Raw genomic sequence first — 21,961 nt, forward strand, 5'->3', positions numbered from 1 at the left:
CAAATTGACTCGATGGTAGCATGATTGGCTCCTTAAGCACATCAAATTCCTGAAACCAGTCATAAGTTATGTGTGTTATTTATGTTGCCAAGGTATCCATAGAGACTATATATTCTTTTCAGGTCATCTAGTTACCCAGCATTGGACACCAAACAGCAACTGATTATCTTAAACGGCTGCCATAGACTGGCCCATCTTTTCTGGCTCCGTGAGTCACAGTGAAACAAAACAATGCAGGAGGGTATGTTTCAGGTCATTTGCCTCTTGTCGGTTGCCTTAGGTGAGTACAAAATTCATTAAGCCAGTATTTGCTGCTTAATGAGACGGTGGTTAGCGGTTAAACACGTGTGCTGAACCTGGGGTTTTAACTGAAATGAGTCAAAACATAATTTACATATGAAATCTAATATGCTAATGAAATGTTTAGTGTGTGCGTATAAAACTTTAAAGGTGAAATTAAGTTGAATTAAGTGCAGCTTGAGTTCAGCAGTCTGACAACTGAAGGGAAGAAGCTGTTTTTGTTATACACCAAACAACTACATGTTCGAATTTTCTGAAAACACAGCTATCCTCTGCCTCACTTCCGACACATCACATTTAATCACCGACAGCAGATTAAAAACTGTTTTCAGTGGTGCTGGTAACAATTTCTAATTCTTATTAACTAAAGATCGCAGGAACTTATTTTTGACCTGAAGGCAACAGGAGATCACTCACCAGTGGTCATCCATAATCAATTAATTGCCCAGGTGAATTCTTACAAATATCTTGGAAAACACATTGACAATAAACTCAGTCTGCAGCAGCGACTACACCTTCTGTGCAGGTTGAGGGCCTGTTGTGTCAGTCAGAAAGTGATGCTGCTCTTTCAACATGCTGTCCAGAGACCAGGCCTTCATTAGGTTCAGATTTGGTAACTTCTCTGTCCAAATGAAGGCCAAACTCATTTGTCTCATGCAAAGAGCTCTGAAGCTCTTTGCATGAGAGCATTGAAGTGAAGCAGTGCGCCTCACTTCAGAGGCATACTCTGAAATCACGGCCATGAAACTAAATGATTACCTACAGTAAACAAAATGTAGGTAAACATTCTGTTTACCTACAGCAAACAAAATGTTTACTGTAGGTAAATTGCCTACAATTTACTGTAGGTAAACTAATTGCCCAGTTGCCCAATTTAGCTACAGTAAATTGTGACTGTAGGTTATGGTGATTAAGATTTTAACATGCTTCTTTTATGTTTTTATAACTGTTTTAATTGATTTATTATAGAAATGGTTTTATGCGTAAATATAAAACTCATGGTTTTAGATGATGCGGCAGTCAGAATTTGTACCCGAGGTATATTTCCTTTGGGATATTGAAGTTAGTATAATCTTATCTGAAGGTTGAATATTGTTGTTGTCACAGCTGACAATTGTAAAAAAAAAAATAAATAAAAAAAACTGTTACTTTGTAAGATACTACCTGCCAGTTAATAAATGTTCCCTGTTTTTATAGTAATGATTTTATTGACTTCAAAATTTTCTAACTTAACCAACTTGTCTTTGGTCAATATACGTAATCATATTTAACTTTTCCAAATAACTTTCAAAAATCTTTCTTTAAAATTACTAGCATTGTTATTAGGTTATTTTCTAAACTAATTTTATGCACCTTAACTTGATAAAGGAGATAAGAGGATTTTTTTTCTTGCCAGCAATCCTTTCAACATTTGATCTATTGAACATTTTTCAGTACTGTGAAAGTTGTTGATTTTAATCCCATCATTACCATTTATACTGCGCCAGTTTTCTACTATAATCTCTATACTTATTGAAATAGACTAATTTGTTTATTTGCACTGCCTTTGAGAGTTGCTATCTTTTCAATTCCACTGTGCTTTCTTGCATAATGACAATAAAAGTAATTCTGAAAACGATAATGATTGAGGAAGTTGTTCTGCAGTCGGTACATCGTGAACCATTATGTTATCACCATGCTAACATAGCATTTTGCTACTGTCTGATTAGGTTGATGCACATCCAAATTGTTCAGCTTTTAAATTTATCTAAGATGTTGGATGCATTCAAGTCAAGTTCAATAAACAAAGAAATTATTGAAAAGTTAATTTCTTTGATAATTTTCTGCCTAAAGAAAACAAAATGATTAACATTTGTACATCAAACTAATGAAAACAAGTTTTTAAATAATAATAATAATAATAATAATAATAATAATAATAATAATAATAATAATAATAATAATAGAAATTGGTGTAAAGCTTGTTTAAAGGTTATTTTTGAAAGGTACTTTTGAAAATAAACAAGTCTTAATATAACATATTCTAAATAGAGGGATTATTTGTTTGCAAACACAGCAGATGCGCGCGCAGCTTGACTGCAGAAAGAGTCGGGCCGACCTTTAAACCCTCACTAGTTGTCATGGTTACCCGTATTAATCTTGCTGTTTTAACATTAGCTAGCATGTTGTCAGTCTGTGGATTACATCTGTTTATCGCGTGATAAAATAAGTTATGCTACTAAATTGACATTAGTGAGTGAGACGCATGTTAACGACCCATAAGCATTAAATGCAGGTGAGTCGATAAATGACGAAAGAAAAATGTCGAATATTAATTTCTAGCGATTTTGTTCACGGTAAGATCACCAGCTCTGAATGAGATATGCCGAGTCCCTCTAAATAAAGACAGACATGGTGAACAAGGGTACCGGAATAGGGTTTTCCTAAAATCAGGGTACAATGTTACCTATTGACAATAAACTGAACAAAATAATTAAAAAACAATATCTACAATATTTTCTATTTATGTTAAAGCACTCCCATTTATTTCTCATGACTGTTATAAAGTATACCATAGTTAAGGTTTTTTGTTCATCTTGATGTTTTTCTGTTTTGTTTTGTTTTTGTTTGTTTCTTTTTAGTTTTTTTTTCATATCTATTATGTTTGTGATTTCACCCCACCCCCCACAGGGTTAGGCACTGGGTTTCTGCTGAGGTTTATGATTTTTTTAAGGGACGATCAAGTAAAATGGATCCGAATACCAGGGGATATGCTTCTCAACGTACTTCAGATGTTTGCTGTACCCCTCATTGTCACAAGTGTGCTTGCAGGCAAGCTAAATATGAATCTATATACTTAAAGTATTAACGTATTGTTGTTACAGAGATAGACTGAAAGGATGCTCACTCATCTTTTTGTGGATATTCTGTATAAAAATTGCTCAAAACCCTTGATTATATTATATCTAGACAATAAGCTAATTTCATATTTACACCATTTAGTTATTGTGCTTTTAAAACATTTTAAAAGATGAAAATTAGTCCAGACATTTAGACTATTGTCAGGGCACATATGCGCTGGTATGTTGTTTTGCTCATTCCTCAGGCACCACATGAACTTCTAGTTCTGCTCTCTTTTCTCAGGAGTAACTGGATTAAACACCAAAATGTCCAGAAAAACAGCCTTTTTCACAGGAACCTACATCTGTGGCACTACTCTTTTGGCCATAATTCTTGGTAACATTATTATGGTTAGCAGTTATTAATGAAGATATATGAAGACTGTCATAGTTTGCATTGTGTTATTGCTTTTGATATCCTGCCTGAGATTTTGTGTTGCAGGACTGCTTCTGGTGCTCACAATCAAGCCTGGTGTGGGAGAACACCTATCACAGGACAGGGTTAAGGAAATGCCACCCTTCTCCGTTCATGTGATCCTCATGGATCTTTTAAGGCAAGAGGACAGATATTTAGACACAATTCCTGCTTTTCTGCATGTTGTGCATATTGTGCATATTGTCAGCTTCCTAAAATAACCTGCAACATGAGGTCTATATATATATATATATATATATATTTATTTTTGCCAAAAGTTATTCTGGCAAAACAAACAAACAAAAAACACAACCTCTCTATTGCCAACAGATGGTTTAGGCAAAGAGAAAAATTACGTTGGGCAAAATATGATAGGCCATTATTTTTAGGAAGGTGAGTATGTTCATCTTATAGTTTCTAACATACAGGATTATTGACTTTTATTATGTGAGATAATTAAAATTATCTTGACTTGTGTGAAATGATGATAAGAAAATAATATTCACATGTGTTTTGTCTTTAACATTTGGCTCAGTTTTTTTTGTGTGTTTTTTTTTTTGTAACTCTCCTTTCACTCCCATAGGAACATGGTTCCAGAGAGCTTCATTCAGGCTTTCTATGAGCAGGTATGTTTTTATTCAGAACCACAGCTCAGTGTGTAACTTTCCAGGTTTGGACCGTTTCCAAACAGTTTCTGTTTTTCTCCCAGTATAAGACTGAAATTATTGAGATTGGAAGAGTAGATTCTGGCCTTCCCCTTCAGCCAGGAATAGTGAGTATTTTCTTCTTACTATTCTTACTTCTTGTTCTTACTCTGGAGCTCTTTCCAAAAGTCTTCATAGCCTTTCAGTTTTTCACATGTCACATGTACAACCACAAACTTCAAAGTATTCTGTTTGGTTTAAAGTAGTCGGCGAACACAAAAGAGTACTTGATTCTGAAGTGGAAGAAAAAGGATGGAGGGCTTTACATTTCTTCTAAATTAAAGACAGAAAGGAGAGGCTGTGTTTCCTTTCAGTCCACCTTAGAGGCAGTTGTGCCTTCCTGTTCTTTGGGTGGGAGGTGGAATACATCACAGGAGAAAACTGAGACACAGCATAAGCAACCATGCAAAACACTCGTTGTACCTATGGATGTCAACAAGAACAGTTAACCCTGCAGTAATGTTTTTGGGCAGTGGGTGGGATGCCATTGCTCACATCTTTTCCGCTGATTTTCAATTGTATTTAGGCCTGTATTTTACTGGAGGGATCCAGCAGATGGTTATGCTTTCACCTAGGAGTGGCTGTTCTGCTGCAAGGGGAAGATTTTTCCTAGTCTCAAGTCTTCTGCATCCCTGACCGATTATGCTTTTACGTCCTTATTGTTAAATTTTCTATTAATAAACATGGTTATTTTATTGGAAAGGTAACATAAATGTTTATTTATGTATTTACATTAAAGTACAGGCTCGCTTACTCTGCCCTCCCAAAGTAAACGAATGCCCTCCAGCTAAGGTCCATTGGAGCTGGGGCTGCAGAAGAAAAGCAAATTAACATAGAGGTGGATAATGGATGTACAGCATAAAGTTTAGCTAAATACACAAAGAATTATTTGGATTCTATGTACTGTAAATGTTTTTTTGTTTTTTTTTAACAGTTTAATTTGTTTTTTTATATTTCACAATTATGCAATGCTGAGGATTGATCCTTTCCACAACAACAACAAAAAAGCAAATTAAGTACGTCAAAGTTTATGGTTTTAATGTGACTTATTGTGAAAAAGTCCAACAAGGTGATGTATTCCTACAATATTGCTCTTAGAGAGTTAGAGCCAGCATTTCTGTGTTTCCAGGTGCAGAATGTCACTGAGACAAAACTGGTGGGCAGTTATGTTGACGGACCCAACATGATAGGATTGATCATCTGGTCTTTCACCTTCGGCATCTTGATAAACAGGGTGGGACAGGAGGCAACAAGCACTGTGAAGGCCATTCAAAGCCTCAATGATGCAATAAAAATCATATTTAACTGGATTCTGTGGTAAAATAAGACAGTATATCATTCCACTCTTTTACAAAATTAGATTAATTAATAATGTACAAAACATTCCTTAATTTAGTTCAGTAATTTTTGTTTGTTTGTTTGTTTCAGGTACTTGCCAATTGGAGTTTTGTTCCTGATCGTAGAAAACGTGTTGGATGTTGAGGACTGGGGCGCTGTCATTAAACTCGCAAAACTTTCAGCTGTAATTTCTCTGGGGTATGTCCACCTTTTCTGTTTAAACTTTTTGGTAACATTTCATTTGAAGGGTTGTGCATAAGACTGACATGACACTGCCCATGTTCATGACCGTTGTCATGTCATGTTTATGACAGTGTTATGTCAGTCTTATGCACAACCCTTCAAATAAAGTGTTACCAACTTTGTTACCAAACTGATACCGCCGCTGCTAAGGTAGTTAGAGGATGAAGACACTGCAAAGATCGGTTCTTATGATAACAGTCATTTCCAGCCTCTTTATTCTGATATCTTCAAACACCCAATTCAGGTCAAGCAGTTCCCTTCAGAAGTTCTGTTTGGCCTCAGAGTATTTTTTTTTAGAGAACATTAGTGAACAAACAGCATCATGAACACCAAGAAACTCAACAGACAGATCAGGGATAAAGTTTGGTTAAAGAAGGGTTAGTTACTAAAATGTACCCAAGCTTTCAGATGAGAAAGAGGGTTAGAGTTATAGATATGGATATAGAAAATACTAGAAAATACTAAGAAAGACTGTTAAAACCAAGTTAACAGGAATAGTAACTTATTGGATGATGCTGTACTGCTGTTCGTCTTTTGTTCTGTTTGCTTTTGTTTTAAATTTATTTTTGTTTGAATACAACTTTATTTATTCTTTTATTACACTACATTCAATAAGGACAAACCTAAACTCAACTTATCTCAGAGTTTGAGCTTCATGCAGATCAATCCTCGGAGAATATTTGCCAGAGGCTGCAAACCACTTTAGACTGCGGCGAGGTCCGTCTTCTTTCAGCATGACGACTCTAAGCCTACAACTAAACAAATGCACAAACGTCTTGATAGATGTTGTTGTGCGACCAGGCATTCTTTTCTTTCCACTCTGCAACAATGCACTATTGTGTTAGCATATTTTAAACCAGAAGAGAAAGCGTTCTTTTTTTCTCTCTCCTTTTACTCACATCAACACACTTGCGCTCTTTTATAAAAAAACAAAACAAAACAAACAAAGAGTAACCAATTTCAGCATTATTGTTTCCACAGCCTTACATTCCATTGCAATTATCCAAAGTGCAATGGATAATTAATTCCAAGTCACTGTTAAGATGACTGGATCAGGCATCACACTTCTTCTTTTCAAAATATTGTTTTTCTAAATAAAAGAGTGCTAATGTGTTGATATGAATAAAAGGAGAGAGAGAAAAAGAGAACATTTTCTCTTCTCAATATCATGTATGATCTCCCCAAATACATTGAACTATGTGGTTTTACTGTGTGCCCTTTGAGATCTCAAGATATAAAATGTATTCCAAGTAAAATGAATTATTATTTATCATTATTATTACAAGATACATAAAAGTGTCACAGTTGAATGCCAGTGAATACTCTTTAACACTGAGTGTGACTATTGTCTCTTTCAGGCTTGTAATCCAGACCTTTTTTGTTCTTCCCATGGTTTACTTCACGCTTGTCAGAAAGAATCCCTATGTCATCCTAAAGGGTACCTCTAAGGCTTGGATGACTGCAATTATCATTGCGTCCAGGTGAGATGTTCTGTTTGTTGTCAAAAGAGTGACACTTTTCCAGTGTCCTCGTATGAACGGTGCACCAATAAAGGATGTGTTTTCTACCAAAGCACTGCCAGTCTGCCTGTCATCCTTCAATGCTGTGAAGAGAACCTGATGGTCAACGGGAAACTCTGCCGCCTCATGTTGCCCATTCTCACCAGTATTAATATGAATGGGACTGCGGTCTACGAAGTGATCGCTTCTGTCTTTATTGCCCAGATGAATGACATCACGCTGGATGCTGGCCAGATAATTGCTGTTGGGTAAGCTGCTTTCTTGAAGTGCCGAGGAAGCAGCACTTCGTGGAATTCAATTTCCACGAATTTGAATTCCACGGAAAGGCTTTATTATGGTTGTGTTGCGCTTTAGACAGAAACGCTGATAGAGGCTGTGCTTGGTTTGCAGCTTGACTAGTTCCATTGTCACATTTGGAGCTGCAGGGATCCCAGCAACAGGAGCTGTGACCACCATCCTGATTCTGACAGCTGTGGGACTGCCTGCAAAGGATGCTGCCATGCTGGTCGTGGTGGAATGGCTTCTGTAAGTTCAACTTGAAACTCAGAGTCAGCCACTCCTGCTTAAAGAGTACTTTCATCATCAAACCATATAGTCAATCTAGATTGAGTTACGCTGATCTGTAATCATAAAACTTGCAAGTGATTTTGACCGGGACATGATTTTTAACTTGCATGTCGTCAGGTACGCGGATTGTTTTCAGTTGTTTTAGGGTTTTGGTGATTTTACTCTAGTTTTGTCTCATTCTTGATTAGATCAGCCTTGTTTTTGTTTTACTTTCTTCTTAGTAATTCCAGTTTATGTTTATTCATTCCTTGAGTCTAGTAATTCTTTGTTGCTCTTAGATTCATTCTCCTAGTTATCATATTTACTCTCCCTCACCCCTTGCTACCATTCTCTCTCTCCTCAGCCTGCAACCCATTAGCCATCAGCCTCATTCAATTGTTCCTCTCCAAGTATTTATATACCTCTTCTCCTCTTAATACCTCATTAATACCTGGATTCGAGTTTTTGTTCTCCCCTGGCTACCTGTGTTGCCTGTAGATATTTTTTTAAATTTTTTTGGCTTTGGTAGAGTGAGATAAAGAAAATATTTGAGAAAAACATAGTTGAATCTAACAGCATATTTGTTTTCTTCTTCTGTGCCCTTCAGAGACCATTTCAGGACCGGGGTGAATGTGCTGGGAGACTGTTATGGTGTTGTTCTCATCAATTTCCTGTGCCACGATGAGCTGGAAGATCTGGACAAACCACAAAGGTAAATGAAATCAATAAAATGATGTGCTTATCTGCAAAGACATAATGTTGCCAAAAGCATTCACCTCCCGATCCAAATGACTGACTTCAGGTGTTCCAGTGGCTTCTTCCTTGATGTTTGAAATTCAGCACTGAGACTGAACAAATAGGGTGCTCTGATATGATAGGATGCCACCTATTATTATTACTATTTTATTATTTGGGAATAATCATTATCGTTTCCTTCCTTGAAAAGAGCTCCTTATGCTTCAGTACACCGATGCATTTCTTTATTATTTCAAGCTCCCACCCCTGTAGGAGCAGGTTGAATTCTGCACCAGTGAATAAAGCAAAGCAGTGTCCGTAACATGGATGAGTATGAGGTGTAGAAGAATTTAACCCTTTGCACTGAGAAAAAGACAAATGTGTGTGTGAAGGTAGATGAGTGAATACCTTTGTCAACATTGTGTACATCTCTTTCTGAGCTGTGTTAGTGGTACTATTCACTCATAGACCCACATCACAATAATCTGAATGCCTCAGGGTGTCTCCTGTTTGTCATATCTTTCTTAGAAAGGTTTAATAAAATATTGGACCAAATTATAGTGAAAATAAATCTTGAACAATGATTGTCATAAGTCGTTTTCATTGACATAGGGTACTTTAGTCACAGTTTTTACAAATCATTAGGGTTAGGGTTAGGGAAGTTGTCTGTGTTTTCTTTTTTTCAACTGAATTAAGAGTATTTTGCACCACTGGACCCAAAAATTACATCCATTTTTCACAATGAGAATAATTAGGTTTTTATTCTAATTTGATTTAGAGAAATCTGATCCTCTGACTAATTTGATTACATTCTTGTGACATTGTCAGTTCATTTCCGTTAATATTTCTCATCCAAAAAAAAAAAAAAACTGTAGGAGAAAGAACAATTGTTTTCTAACAGAGTGTATAAATTAAATGTTACAAACTTGAATTTCTGTAAATTGAATAATAAACACTGATAAAGGTAAGTACATGTGAATTGAACATTACGTCTTCATTGTGCAAAATTCTCCATCTTTTTTTCTGTCCTGATGGAGTCTCTCTCCTCCTGCTCATCAATCATTGATCAGATTCTCAGGAAACCAATAAATTATGTGAGAACAAGTCATGCATTTTGATGCTCATGTTGCATCCATAGTTCGGAAGGTCGACCTGATTGAGAACAAACAATGTGATTTTTTGATTCAACACATCAAAATGACCCTAAAACGGTTGAAAAACCCCAGACAAATTGTTTTGGCTGTTGACCAGTGTCATTGACCATGTTTTCCATTTTACATGTTAGCATTGATAGGGTTCGTCCCACCAGTGAGCTCGAGTTGGACTTAACCTGTTTGGAGCCTGAACAACAGCAGGGCTCCTCTCGCTCTGCGGCCTCCTCAGCATCCATGTCACCTAAGTGAGGGGATTGTCTCAGCACCGTATTAGCTGCCGCAGTTCCTCATCTTCTGTAATTGGTTTTCTCCCACTTCTGAATCCTCACTGTTTTATTACCAATAACTGGTTTTGACCTTTTACTTTATTTGGTTGTACAGATAATTTCATTGTGTGTCTGTTGTAGTTAAATGCTCATCTTTCTGTTTGGAACCTCTGTAACTTTGCATTTCACTTGAGTGTATGACCAGTGCTCAATATACAAAGTTTGACTGATAATACTTTGTGAATATAATCCTTTATGTTGCATGGACATGTTCACTGCTTTCAGACTGAAAACAATTGAATTGAATATGCATTAAATTTTTTTGTATGAATGCATGAACATTGCATAAAATCATTTCTTGAGAAGAATTGATTTTAATAAAGTGCCAGTCATTCTGCTGTTGTAGGACAGTCTTTTTTTGTACTACTAATTTATAAAAGTGCCTAGAGTTGGCTGAGAAGCAGACTTTGAGTTTTATAAATGAGCAAAAGACTACGAGGACAGAAACTATCTCTTATTCCTTATTCTATTCTAATTAATTGAATATGAAAGTGTAATGAAAAAGACTGGAGATGAAACAGTCAAGCCATTTGTAAAAAGGGACAGAGCAGACTGGACTTCTTGAGGAAGCTAAGATCCTTCAAGGTTTGCAGCAAGATGCTGCAGATCTTCTATAAGTCTATTGTTGAGAGCGTCGTCTCTTCTGCCATCATCTGTTGGGGCAGCAGCATCAGAGCCAGAGAACTGCAAAGGCTCAACAGCCTGATAAAAAAGGCTGGTTCTGTTCTGACAATGACTGTGGAACCTCTGGAGATGATGACGCAAAGAAGGACTCTTCATAGGATTAAGAAAATTGTGGACAACCCTGACAATCCTCTTCATCAGGCTGTCTTAGAATGGCAGAGGGTCTTCAGTCAGAGGCTTCTTCAGATTTGCTGTAATACAGACGGCTACAAGAGATATTTCCTGCCAACAGCCGTCACCATCTGCTATAACTCTTGAAGACTTTGAATTAATGACTTACAACAATATTTAATTTCCCTTTTGGGTCAACAAAGTATTTTTTTAATTGAATTTGAATTTTGAATGAAATAGATTCTCTCAAAACAAAAGAAATGCTATCCTGGTTCCTGCACCACAGTTAACAATCCTGACATTTCTCCAGGAATTTAGACATCGATATAGACAGACTTTATTTTCATTCATTGGCACATTTAAAATATACATATTAAGGAAAAATTCATTGCAAGGTTCCAATAATAAAATAAATACATAATAATAGAAAAGTATCAAATATATACAATAAAAGATTAATAGTTTGGTTTCTCATCCGACATAAAAAGTGCAGACGTTGCAGGTCTCTCCTCACCAGACCAGAGGTTTGGAGGGACCAGGTCAAACGGTCGGTGATCTGCATCTCCAGGAGTTTAATGCTGCTGACCTGTTCCACTGTGGCACCCTTGATGAGGAGGGGCGTGTGACTTGGCGGATTTTTCCTGAAATCAGCAACAATTTATTTTGTTTTGTTGACATTCAGGATTAGATTGCTTGAATCGCACCAGTCCACCAGATGTTTCCATAGACTAACAAAAAGATCATAGCATCTCAAAACGAAACTGATTGCATTTTACAATTAATATTAATGACACTTCTGCAAAATTCAGTCCAATTTTAAGTATGTTAGAGCCTAAGTACACAGTAAGCAATGCTGTTCAGACTGGTCAAATTTAATAAAACACCCCATAAACTAAACAATTCAGTGGCTTAGACATATTGTTAGAAATACACTGCCTTTTTATTATTGTTCTTAAAATAGTATTTTTTATTGTATTTGAACAAAAATCAAGGTATCCAAGGAGACCAGGCATGGTCTCCTTTTCTTTGCATTTTCCAAGAAATTGAATCTAGGACCAAAATGAACAATAAGAACAATAAGATCATCTTAAACCAGAAACTTCTTAAATAAGTTAATAATATTTAACAAATTAATCAATCAAATTGACTCAGTCGAAACATGATTGATTTTTAAAGCACATCAAATCACTGAAAATTATATATTTTTAAATAATTCTAAAGTATTCAAGTTATGTCATACATTTCACCCAGGTATCCATGGAGACCAAACATGTTTTTCAGGGCATTTTTTATAAAGGGGAACAAATGTCAGCATTGGACACAAAACGGCAACTGATCGTCTTTAACAGGTGTGAGAGACTGGCCCATCTGTCTCGGCTCACTGGACCTCTGTGAAACAATGAAAAGAACAGACGGCATATTTCAGGGGTCCATTCTGTCTATGATTGCCTTGGGTAAGTACAAACATGTTTTTTCTACTGCTGATTATCCTGTGATTTCTTATTGTTTTATTTTTCGGGCAGGATTGCTGCTGCATGAGCTGGAGGTTAGCTGTTAAACTTACATATAAACAAGTCAGGTTACCATGGCATGTTTAACTCAGTTAAAGCATATTTTAAATGTGAAATCGTTACAGCCAACGAAAAGTTTAATATCTTGTATTTTCTTCTGACACTACTGAACTGTAGCTGAAGTTTGAATATGAACCGATTTGTTGGTCATGAAAGGACAGGGGAATGGCAGTGTGGAAATACTCAGTTTATATTGAGCACGTTTCTCTGTCCATAGATATGCAGCATATTGCTTTTTTTTTTTTTTTTGCTTTATCAAAACTAGCTTATTGATGTTATAACATGGATATAGCAATTGAAAAGACATCAGTGAATCTGCCAGGTCAGTTGGACACATAAGGTACCCATAAATTGTACACTAGTAAAAGTAACGCTACTTCAACATGTTTTTACTAAAGTAAAAGTAAAACGTATCCATCCAAGATACTCAAGATTAAAAAGTAAACATTAGAAAGAGACGGCTTAAGTACAATTTATCATTGGGGAATTATGTCATCAGACTAAAAGCAGACTGTCATGAAAATTCTGGTATTTTAAAAACTAAAAATAAAACTTGAAAAATAATGTAAAATAATATAATTTAAAATTAATTACGTGGCACAGGATTTTCCCAAAACTTTTCTTTGTTGCATTCCAGGACACAGGGATACAATGAATATTTTATTTATTTATTTGTTTTATGGACTTTTTGTCCACAAATGTTCTTGTATTTACTTACTGGGCCCCTCCTCCCCGAGCCTTTAATCGTTTCTCCCTTTCTCAACCAGAGGTTCTGAAGCTGTGTCCGAATTGATGGGCTGCGTCCTTCGAAGGCCAGATTTGTAGGCCGATTACTTTATGGCACAGCAACAAGACCTCTATGAATTCAAAGACTCCTCTACATTGTTTTCAACCTCCTGCTAGCTGTCTCCAACAAGGGGAAGTTAAACGCAGATGTTTTTTAGTCAGTTAATATCTAGCAGCATAATGCTTGGTTTACTGTTTAATTTATAATTGATTAAAGTTCCAACCATCCATTATTCAACACGGTTATCCCTTATGGGGTCGCCAAGGGTGCAGGTGCCTATCTCTGGCAGTGAACAGGCAAGAGGCGGTCACCAGTCCATTGTAGGGATTAAACATAATAGTTTTACTTAGCTGTAATGTCTTATCTGAGAGCTGGAGAGCGTTTCCTGGCAGAAATGCATTGTCAAGTTTGTGGCCTCTTCAAACACCTCGGCTTCTGCCCAAACTTGAAAAAGGCTTGCTCCCATCAAAGAGACGCAGGAACAACTCATCTCAATGTCATCTTTTTATTTCTCTTTTCTTTTGTCTTTAAATCACTTCACTTTTCAATACAAGACCACCATGATTTGTTTGAGTGGTCAGAGTAGACACACCAAGCAGGCTGAAAACCTACAAACAAATGAACCAAAATTACTTGCAGATTATAGTGGGCAAAATAAATTTCCAAACAATATTAATTTACCTTTAAGTTATCAGTGAATAAACAAACAAACTACATTCCAAATACATAAACACATTCCATTAACAAGACTGATTAGGTTTTCTGAATGCAGGTTAAATGGTTTGATGTTCAGTCCCTACCAGTGGTGTCTCTGTGGAAATTTGAAGCCGAGTTCTTTGTCTGAAGGGATCATTCAGAACACAGCTGTGCTGAGTGACTTTATAGGTTTCTGATGGGCCTGAGAAAGGATGGGTGCGCTTGATTTCCTGTGAGGCGCGTGCCAGTTGGGTGGAGATGGTAATGCACTCACATATACACCATTTGCTGTTTTAACTTGACATGCATGTTTGAACATTAGAATCAAACTAACAGATTTCTTTGGAACAGCCTTTACTACAAAAGGGGAAGAATAAAGCAGGATCCAGGAGTCATATATTGCTAAAAAAAGAACAAACTTCAGGAGGCTAGGGCTGTCCGAATTCACAGCTTCTCTCTCAATGTCGACATATATATTCATAGACAGGGTTCTTTAAAGGATGCAGACCCTGAATGCCTAATGCCTAATGCATTAGGCATTCAGACCCTGAATGCCTAATGCAAAACACATAACCTGCACCCACCCTACAACTTTGTGGAGGGAAGGGCGACGGTAGGGTGGTTTGCCCAGGGTGCCTACCAGGCTAGGACTGGCTCTGAGCCCAAGAATATGATGAGTGCTGAATTGTTATTGTAAAAAATTAATCAGTTTTATATGAACCCANTTGCTCCCATCAAAGAGACGCAGGAACAACTCATCTCAGTGTCATCTTTTTATTTCTCTTTTCTTTTGTCTTTAAATCACTTCACTTTTCAATACAAGACCACCATGATTTGTTTGAGTGGTCAGAGTAGACACACCAAGCAGGCTGAAAACCTACAAACAAATGAACCAAAATTACTTGCAGATTATAGTGAACAAAATAAATTTCCAAACAATATTAATTTACCTTTAAGTTATCAGTGAATAAACAAACAAACTACATTCCAAGTACATAAACACATTCCATTAACAAGACTGATTAGGTTTTCTGAATGCAGGTTAAATGGTTTGATGTTCAGTCCCTACCAGTGGTGTCTCTGTGGAAATTTGAAGCCGAGTTCTTTGTCTGAAGGGATCATTCAGAACACAGCTGTGCTGAGTGACTTTATAGGTTTCTGATGGGCCTGAGAAAGGATGGGTGCGCTTGATTTCCTGTGAGGCGCGTGCCAGTTGGGTGGAGATGGTAATGCACTCACATATACACCATTTGCTGTTTTAACTTGACATGCATGTTTGAACATTAGAATCAAACTAACAGATTTCTTTGGAACAGCCTTTACTACAAAAGGGGAAGAATAAAGCAGGATCCAGGAGTCATATATTGCTAAAAAAAGAACAAACTTCAGGAGGCTAGGGCTGTCCGAATTCACAGCTTCTCTCTCAATGTCGACATATATATTCATAGACAGGGTTCTTTAAAGGATGCAGACCCTGAATGCCTAATGCCTAATGCATTAGGCATTCAGACCCTGAATGCCTAATGCAAAACACATAACCTGCACCCACCCTACAACTTTGTGGAGGGAAGGGCGACGGTAGGGTGGTTTGCCCAGGGTGCCTACCAGGCTAGGACTGGCTCTGAGCCCAAGAATATGATGAGTGCTGAATTGTTATTGTAAAAAATTAATAAGTTTTATATGAACCCACAAAGGAAATATGAGTTTGTATTTGTTTTATATTCAATATCAATATTCAACATATTTGGCAACATGCCGGTTTTCTGGTCTCTGGTGGATGTTGAATTTCACTTTTGTTTCTTCATTAACATGGTACAGTATTAAAGTTTAAACGTGGTGATTTTTGTTTTTGTTTTTATCAAATAAATTTTTTCAGCAGTCCGGCTACGCTAAGCACTCAGGCATCTTTTGCACTCATAATTTGTGGAAGATGCTGCAGTCAAAATAATCTGTGGCACCTTGTTGGGCTTTGGACCCAAAGCATCCAGACATAACGCTGTTGGACCAGTTGTCTTGTTTTATATGGGGTGAGCCTCAAAAACTCAAGTGCTTGTTTTTTTAAATGTCATATTAAGTTTGTTTTGTGAAGGCATTTTCACACGTTTTCAACCCCAAAGTATCGGCTAATGTTGATCAGTACAACAGTACTATACACAACAAACTGAAAAAAAAAATAAAAAAACTTTTAAAAACATGTCTACAAAATGTATAATTTATCATTTACATTAAAACACTCCCAATTGTTTCTTATGGCTGTTATAAAGTACACCATTGATAAAGTTGATGGGTGTTTTTTACATATCAATTATATTTGTCATGATTTCCCCCCCACAGGATTAGGCACTGGGTCTTTGCTGAGATTTCGTTTTCATATATCTGAAGAAACAAAACTGTTGATTGAAATGGCAGGAGATGTGCTTCTAAACCTGCTTCAGATGTTCGCTGTGCCCCTCATTGTGACGAGCGTGATTGCAGGCAAGTTAAATATGAATCTAGATACTCACCTCTCCTGGATACTCTGTGTAAATGTTGCTCAAACTCTCACTGCTTATTTCTTGTGACTAAAACGTGTTCAAAGATGAAGATCACTTAGGACATTTGGACTTTCACTTGGACAGTCATAACCTGGTGTGTTGTCTTGCTCTTTGCTCAGGCACCGAGTGAACTTGTGATTCTCATCTCTTTTCTCAGGCGTAACTGCATTAAACACCAGATTGTCTGGGAAAACAGCCGTCTACATATTATTATACGTTTGTGGCACTACCACTCTGGCTGTAGTTCTTGGTAAAGTATCAGTTTTTAAAATAGGTACATTAAGACCGCCAGCGTGTATTGAGTAATTGCTTTTGTTGCAGGACTGTTTCTAGTGCTCACGTTTGAGCCTGGTGCGGAATCAGCAGTTCGATACGCTGAATCACATGTCCCAGAATACTCTATGCATCTGGTTTTCATGGATATTTTCAGGTGAGAGAATAAGTGTTTAGACAAAAGTCCTGCTTATATAGTTTTCTACATAGATAAGTAAAAATTGAGATTTTTATTGTCTCTAACAACTAACAAAACTAGCTTGGTTTATGTGAAATTATAGAAAATTCATAATTTCAAACTCCTAAGGTGAAACTCATAGTGGTGAAAATAATATGCTCGTGTTTTTTTTTGTTTTTTGTTTTTTTTTGTCTTTAACGTTTACAAGTTCTTTTTTTTCTGACTCTCCTTTGACCCTCATAGGAACATGATTCCAGAGAGCTTCATTCAGGCGTTCTTCGAGCATGTATGTTTTTATTCCGCACCACAACTCACTGTGTAACGTTCCATGTTGAGTTTGGAAAGTTTCCAAACAGTTTCTATTTTCTCCCAGTACCAGACAGTGGTTACTGAGATCAATCCAAAAGACAATACCATCATCATTAACCCATTAAAAGTGAGTATTTTCTTCTGATCTTTGTTTTTATCCTGGAGCACTTCCCAAAGGTCTTCATAACCCCTGAGATTTTTCACACGTCACATTACAACCACAAACTTGAACATATTTTCTTTCACTTTAACCCCTTAGCTGGCGGTACCAAAATCACCAATTAAATCGGCTGCTGTTCTTGAACAATTATGAGAACATGCAAAAGCTTGGTCTCTTTGTGAAGAAGCTAAATTTTCCGTTTTTGCAGTCAAAAAGACTTTGTCCAATATATTTGTGTTGAAGCACTGGGGAGTCACAGTCCTAAGTGTGGACTGAGTACTCATTGATGTCTCATTTTATTCTTCTTATATGTAAAGTTTTTTTTTTACCTTCAAATTTCTTTCTTTTCACTTCACAACTATGCAATATTTTGGATTGGTCATTCACAAAACAGATCCAAGTAAAATACATCAAAGTTTAAGCCTTTAGTGTGACTTATTGCAGAACAGTGATATGCATTGTCCAACAAGGTGCAGTACTCCTATAAAACTGCTCCTAGCATTAAAGCCAGCCTATTTGTGTTTCTAGGGGTTCAATGACACGGCGAAGCAACTGATGGGCCGTTATGTTGCTGGAGCCAACATGCTAGGACTGATCACCTGGTCTTTTGTCATTGGCATCCTGTTAAACAGGGTGGGAGTCCAGGCAAAAATCACTGTGAAGGCCGCTAGAGAAATGAACGATGCAATAAAAATCATATTCAAGTATATCCTGTGGTAAGATCAAACAGTACATAATTTCACTCTTTTATACAATTAGATTTTTTTTTTTTAATGTAAAGACATTTCCTTAATTAGTTCAGGCCAAGCACGAGAGTAAATCACCAGTACTGTATGATTGAGATGTGGTTTCAGTTTTTGTACATAGGACAGCAGTTTCCTTTCTTAACAAACAGTTAGTTAAAATATATTTGAAACATCTGTTTTATTTAATCTTGTTTATTTTTTGCTTCAGGTACATGCCAGTTGGAATTTTTTTCCTGATGACATGCCACGTGTTGGAGATTGAAGACTGGACCGCTGCCATTAAACTTGGAAAGCTCATACTGGTGCTTTTTTTAGGGTATGTCCACTGTGTCTGTTTCAGCTTTGCTGCATTGAATGTATTTGCAGAACAGCATCATTAATTTCAGAGAGAAGATCAGTGCTTATGAATACAATCATTGACAATCTCTTTACTCCGATGCCCCCAACCAACAAGTCCAGTTAAAGCAGTTCCCTTCAGATGTTCTGTTAGGCCTAACAAACCAAACTCTGTTAGTCGGCCTTTTTTCTTTCTAGGCGTAGAATGGCACCGAGACGTGACTGATACAAAGTTATGTTCCCCGTCATAGTTAGGTTAGTGCTCTAAAAGCACTTTTCCGCTGGCAAGTCGTGCACCAATCAGTTAATGAGCGGCTCAGTTTTACCTTAGGTAGTGTACTTTTCCATGATATGCTCTATTTCTCGCTATTGTGGGTGGGCTGTGGTCAACTCTCCGCTGATGATTGTAGCAGTGCTCAATGATGTGTGGCATCTGCTATTTAAATTTTAAAAATATCACAACCAACAACGCCACCTGGGATCTTGGCCCCAGCATTATTCAGCTTCTAATATCTACAAAAAGGTTAGGCCAGGTCAGGACAACAAAGAGAGGTGGATTATAAGGTTTCAAAAATTGATGATTTATTTTCTCCAAAGTTTAAAATAGGCCTACAACAATAGAATATAGGCATAAAAAGCAACTTACAAACTTCACGGAATACACATAATTGCATATCAGCTATTCAGCAGCGAGTTCTGTTTCAAACCCAATTAATAACTAAGCAAAGAAATAGATACAAAACCAAAAAAAAACAAAAAAACAAAAAAACAATGCAGAGCAAACGAACAAACAAAATAGCAAAACAAATCATGTGAGCAATTGCCAAATTAAACCTAAATGCAAATAAAAACTATAAACTGTAAATAAACATGGTGAAAAATAAGGACTTACCATAAACGGTTAAACCCTGACCTGAATACAAATAAATTAATTGGGTAAATGACACACAGCTGAAAAAGGCAATCTTGAACCCAAAGGAAGTATAATCACTACAAACTAATCTAAAATCCAAACAAAAGGGTAATCACAAAACTAGCCTGCAAAACAATTACTCGACACTTGAGGAACAACAGGATTATGGAAGTCCGGACCACGTCGTCTCCACAACTCAATACAATTGTGTGCGTGCGCACCCTGCACACTTGGCTTAAAAGGCTACTTTGGTGCCGCCCGCCACTCACCTTACAGGTGAAGCTGGACCAACATAATGGATAACTTGTGGTTCTGATAGACACAAATAAACCCAAATATTTAATTTTATCTTATAGAAAGTAATTGCTGGCCCAAACACAATGATAAAGACTCAGATCAGCTGATTATTTTTGCTGTACATATAAATGTAAATACATTCTGGCAATTTTTAAAAAAATGTGCAACCTTTTGGATTTAGGTAAAGCAGTCAAAAGATGTAAACCAGTAGCCGTGCATGAACTTTTTTTTTTTTTTATTTGCATCACTATATGGCTAATATTATGTAGTGTCAGTGTGGGTGCCAAACAGCAGCATTGTCAGAAAGCTAACCTCAGCTGCACCATTTCTCTTCATTGCTTCCCGTTATTTAGAGAGACGAGCTGCTTACAGAGCTGCTAAATCACAGTGATTCTGCTTCAAAGCTTAATACATGTGTTCCTGGCCCTGCTTGTGATTAAACTTATAATTGNCGGTACCAAAATCACCAATTAAATCGACTGCTGTTCTTGAACAATTTTGAGAACATGCAAAAGCTTGGTCTCTTTGTGAAGAAGCTAAATTTTCCATTTTTGCAGTCAAAAATACTCTAACTGTAAGTAGTTTGTAGCTATTACGTTTGTAACACAAAAAAAATTAACAATTTTGCTTCAATAAAATTTTTAATTTTTATTTCTTGTAAATACACTTTGACTGTTGAATGTACGGATTGGAAAAAACAATAAATCTGTTGAATAAAGTATTCTTGTCCATGGGCAAGAGGCCAAAATTTGACATTTTTTGTCCATTTCAGGGTGGCAAAGTCTATCAATATTTTTTGAAAATATACATATCTCTAGTTAGTATTTTGGTATGATAGCCCTTCCTAAATGGTAGCTGTGTCATAGTTATCAGCTCATGAAGTTAATAATCCCTTTGGAAAAAATTCTGTTTTTTGAGACTGGTGTATGTGTGGTTTAGGCTCATGGTATGAGCATTTGTCAAGGGTCTATAATATAATGTTTGGTATCATCTTAAAGGAGACACTCTTGGCTTTCATTTAAATCAGGTTTTGAGTCTATCTGAACAACACAGAGATCACTAGAGGTCATTAAACCAAAAATAATACAAATTTTTCCACACCTTTTGACCAAACTAGATACATTTCTTTTATCCCAATGGTATCCAGGGATATCGGGGACACAAGAGTTAACAACTAAAATACTCAACAGACTCTAAGGAGTCAGAAAATGTATGATATGCCTACACTGTCTGTCTATGGGAGGCGATTATGAGCTGTAATTCGAAGTTACAGACTTGGGCTATAACCTTAACTGGTTCTTTGGTGTGTGTGTTAAAAGGGTTAGTGGGGGTTTAGTTTAGCGTGTCACTCGTGTCTAGTTTGTTAGTTATAAAATAGTTAATCAGTAATAGTAGAAATGTACACTTACATAGACTTTAGGATGCTGTATTGGCCTATTTATCAGAAAGTGTGAGACAGGCTTCTGTCTCACACTTTCTGTGGGCTCATTGTCTGTCATGTTCCTAAAGGTGCTTTTCCACCAGCCTGCCTCTAACTGCTTTGGCCTCAGTCTGTCTCAGCCAGATTCATTTTCCTTTAGCAGATCCAGCGCGGCTCTGGCTGGCTGTTCTCAGATTTCCATACCTACTTCAAGGGTAGTGCTAGCCGGACCGATCAGGGTAGGCACCAAAGCGATTTCATATAGAGCAAATTAATCAGTTGATCGGAGCCTCTATCATTATGTTTGGGCCAGCAATGAATTTCTATATAATAAAATGAAATATCTTTGAGTCCATCTGAACCATAACCTTGAGGTTCTCCATTCAGTGTCACTGCAAACCTCAGCGGAGAATTGACCAGTTGCTGCGCTAAAGGCCCTCCCACATAGTGAGGAACAGAGTGGGTAATGGAAAAAACATGTATCATTTCAAAAATATTGACAGACTTTGCCACCTTGAAATTCACAAAAAAAAATGGTCTGGCCCATGGACTATTCTGCTCGTGGATTTCAAGAATGATCAAAGTAGCACCATTTTTGTTAAATTTTTTATTTTAGACACATTTATTTATGAGGATGTACAGGTCTGATAGACTTTGTCCAATATATTTGTGTTGAAGCACTGGGGAGTCACAGTCCTAAGTGTGGACTGAGTACTCATTGATGTCTCATTTTATTCTTTTTATATGTCAAGTTTTTTTAACCTTCGAATTTCTTTCTTTTCACTT

General features: G+C 36.8%; 2 protein-coding genes across 4 annotated transcripts in view; both read left to right on the top strand.

Annotated features, from left to right (window-relative positions):
• Nucleotides 1-10,498, top strand: LOC103154015 (excitatory amino acid transporter 3-like). Of its 3 annotated transcripts, none has more exons than XM_016662365.1 (13): nt 1-280; nt 2,971-3,111; nt 3,424-3,516; nt 3,622-3,733; nt 4,178-4,220; nt 4,304-4,366; nt 5,428-5,615; nt 5,727-5,834; nt 7,238-7,360; nt 7,453-7,647; nt 7,790-7,924; nt 8,553-8,657; nt 9,966-10,498. In XM_016662365.1, exons 1-13 carry the CDS (start codon nt 232-234, stop codon nt 10,081-10,083), a joined length of 1,473 nt encoding a protein of 490 aa, XP_016517851.1. In that variant the 5' UTR covers nt 1-231; the 3' UTR covers nt 10,084-10,498. The 3 variants fall into 3 exon arrangements, with proteins under 3 accessions (XP_016517851.1, XP_016517853.1, XP_016517852.1); XM_016662367.1 differs by having other exon boundaries at nt 1-241; nt 3,014-3,111; XM_016662366.1 differs by lacking the exon at nt 1-280 and adding an exon at nt 2,385-2,575.
• Nucleotides 10,499-12,222: 1,724 nt separating this feature from the next.
• LOC103154016 (excitatory amino acid transporter 3-like) overlaps nt 12,223-21,961 on the top strand; it is a 15,148-nt gene continuing 5,409 nt past the window's right edge. The window contains exons 1-8 of the mRNA XM_016662368.1: nt 12,223-12,409; nt 16,344-16,484; nt 16,701-16,793; nt 16,865-16,973; nt 17,238-17,280; nt 17,368-17,430; nt 17,992-18,179; nt 18,418-18,525. Of these exons, the coding sequence (XP_016517854.1) occupies nt 12,355-12,409; nt 16,344-16,484; nt 16,701-16,793; nt 16,865-16,973; nt 17,238-17,280; nt 17,368-17,430; nt 17,992-18,179; nt 18,418-18,525 (800 nt within the window). The 5' untranslated portion in view covers nt 12,223-12,354. The remainder of the gene's footprint in view (nt 12,410-16,343; nt 16,485-16,700; nt 16,794-16,864; nt 16,974-17,237; nt 17,281-17,367; nt 17,431-17,991; nt 18,180-18,417; nt 18,526-21,961) is intronic.

This window comes from Poecilia formosa, unplaced genomic scaffold (genome assembly GCF_000485575.1).
Source record: "Poecilia formosa unplaced genomic scaffold, Poecilia_formosa-5.1.2 Scaffold370, whole genome shotgun sequence".
In the NCBI taxonomy this organism is placed as follows: domain Eukaryota; kingdom Metazoa; phylum Chordata; class Actinopteri; order Cyprinodontiformes; family Poeciliidae; genus Poecilia; species Poecilia formosa.

Excerpts from the sequence above, each read along its gene's own strand:
- LOC103154015 (XM_016662365.1), top strand. The coding sequence starts at position 232 with ATGCAGGAGGGTATGTTTCAGGTCATTTGCCTCTTGTCGGTTGCCTTA. Across the intron at positions 3,734-4,177 it reads ATCCTCATGGATCTTTTAAG|GAACATGGTTCCAGAGAGCT; the intron begins GCAAGAGGACAG and ends TCACTCCCATAG. Across the intron at positions 8,658-9,965 it reads GATCTGGACAAACCACAAAG|CATTGATAGGGTTCGTCCCA; the intron begins GTAAATGAAATC and ends TTTACATGTTAG.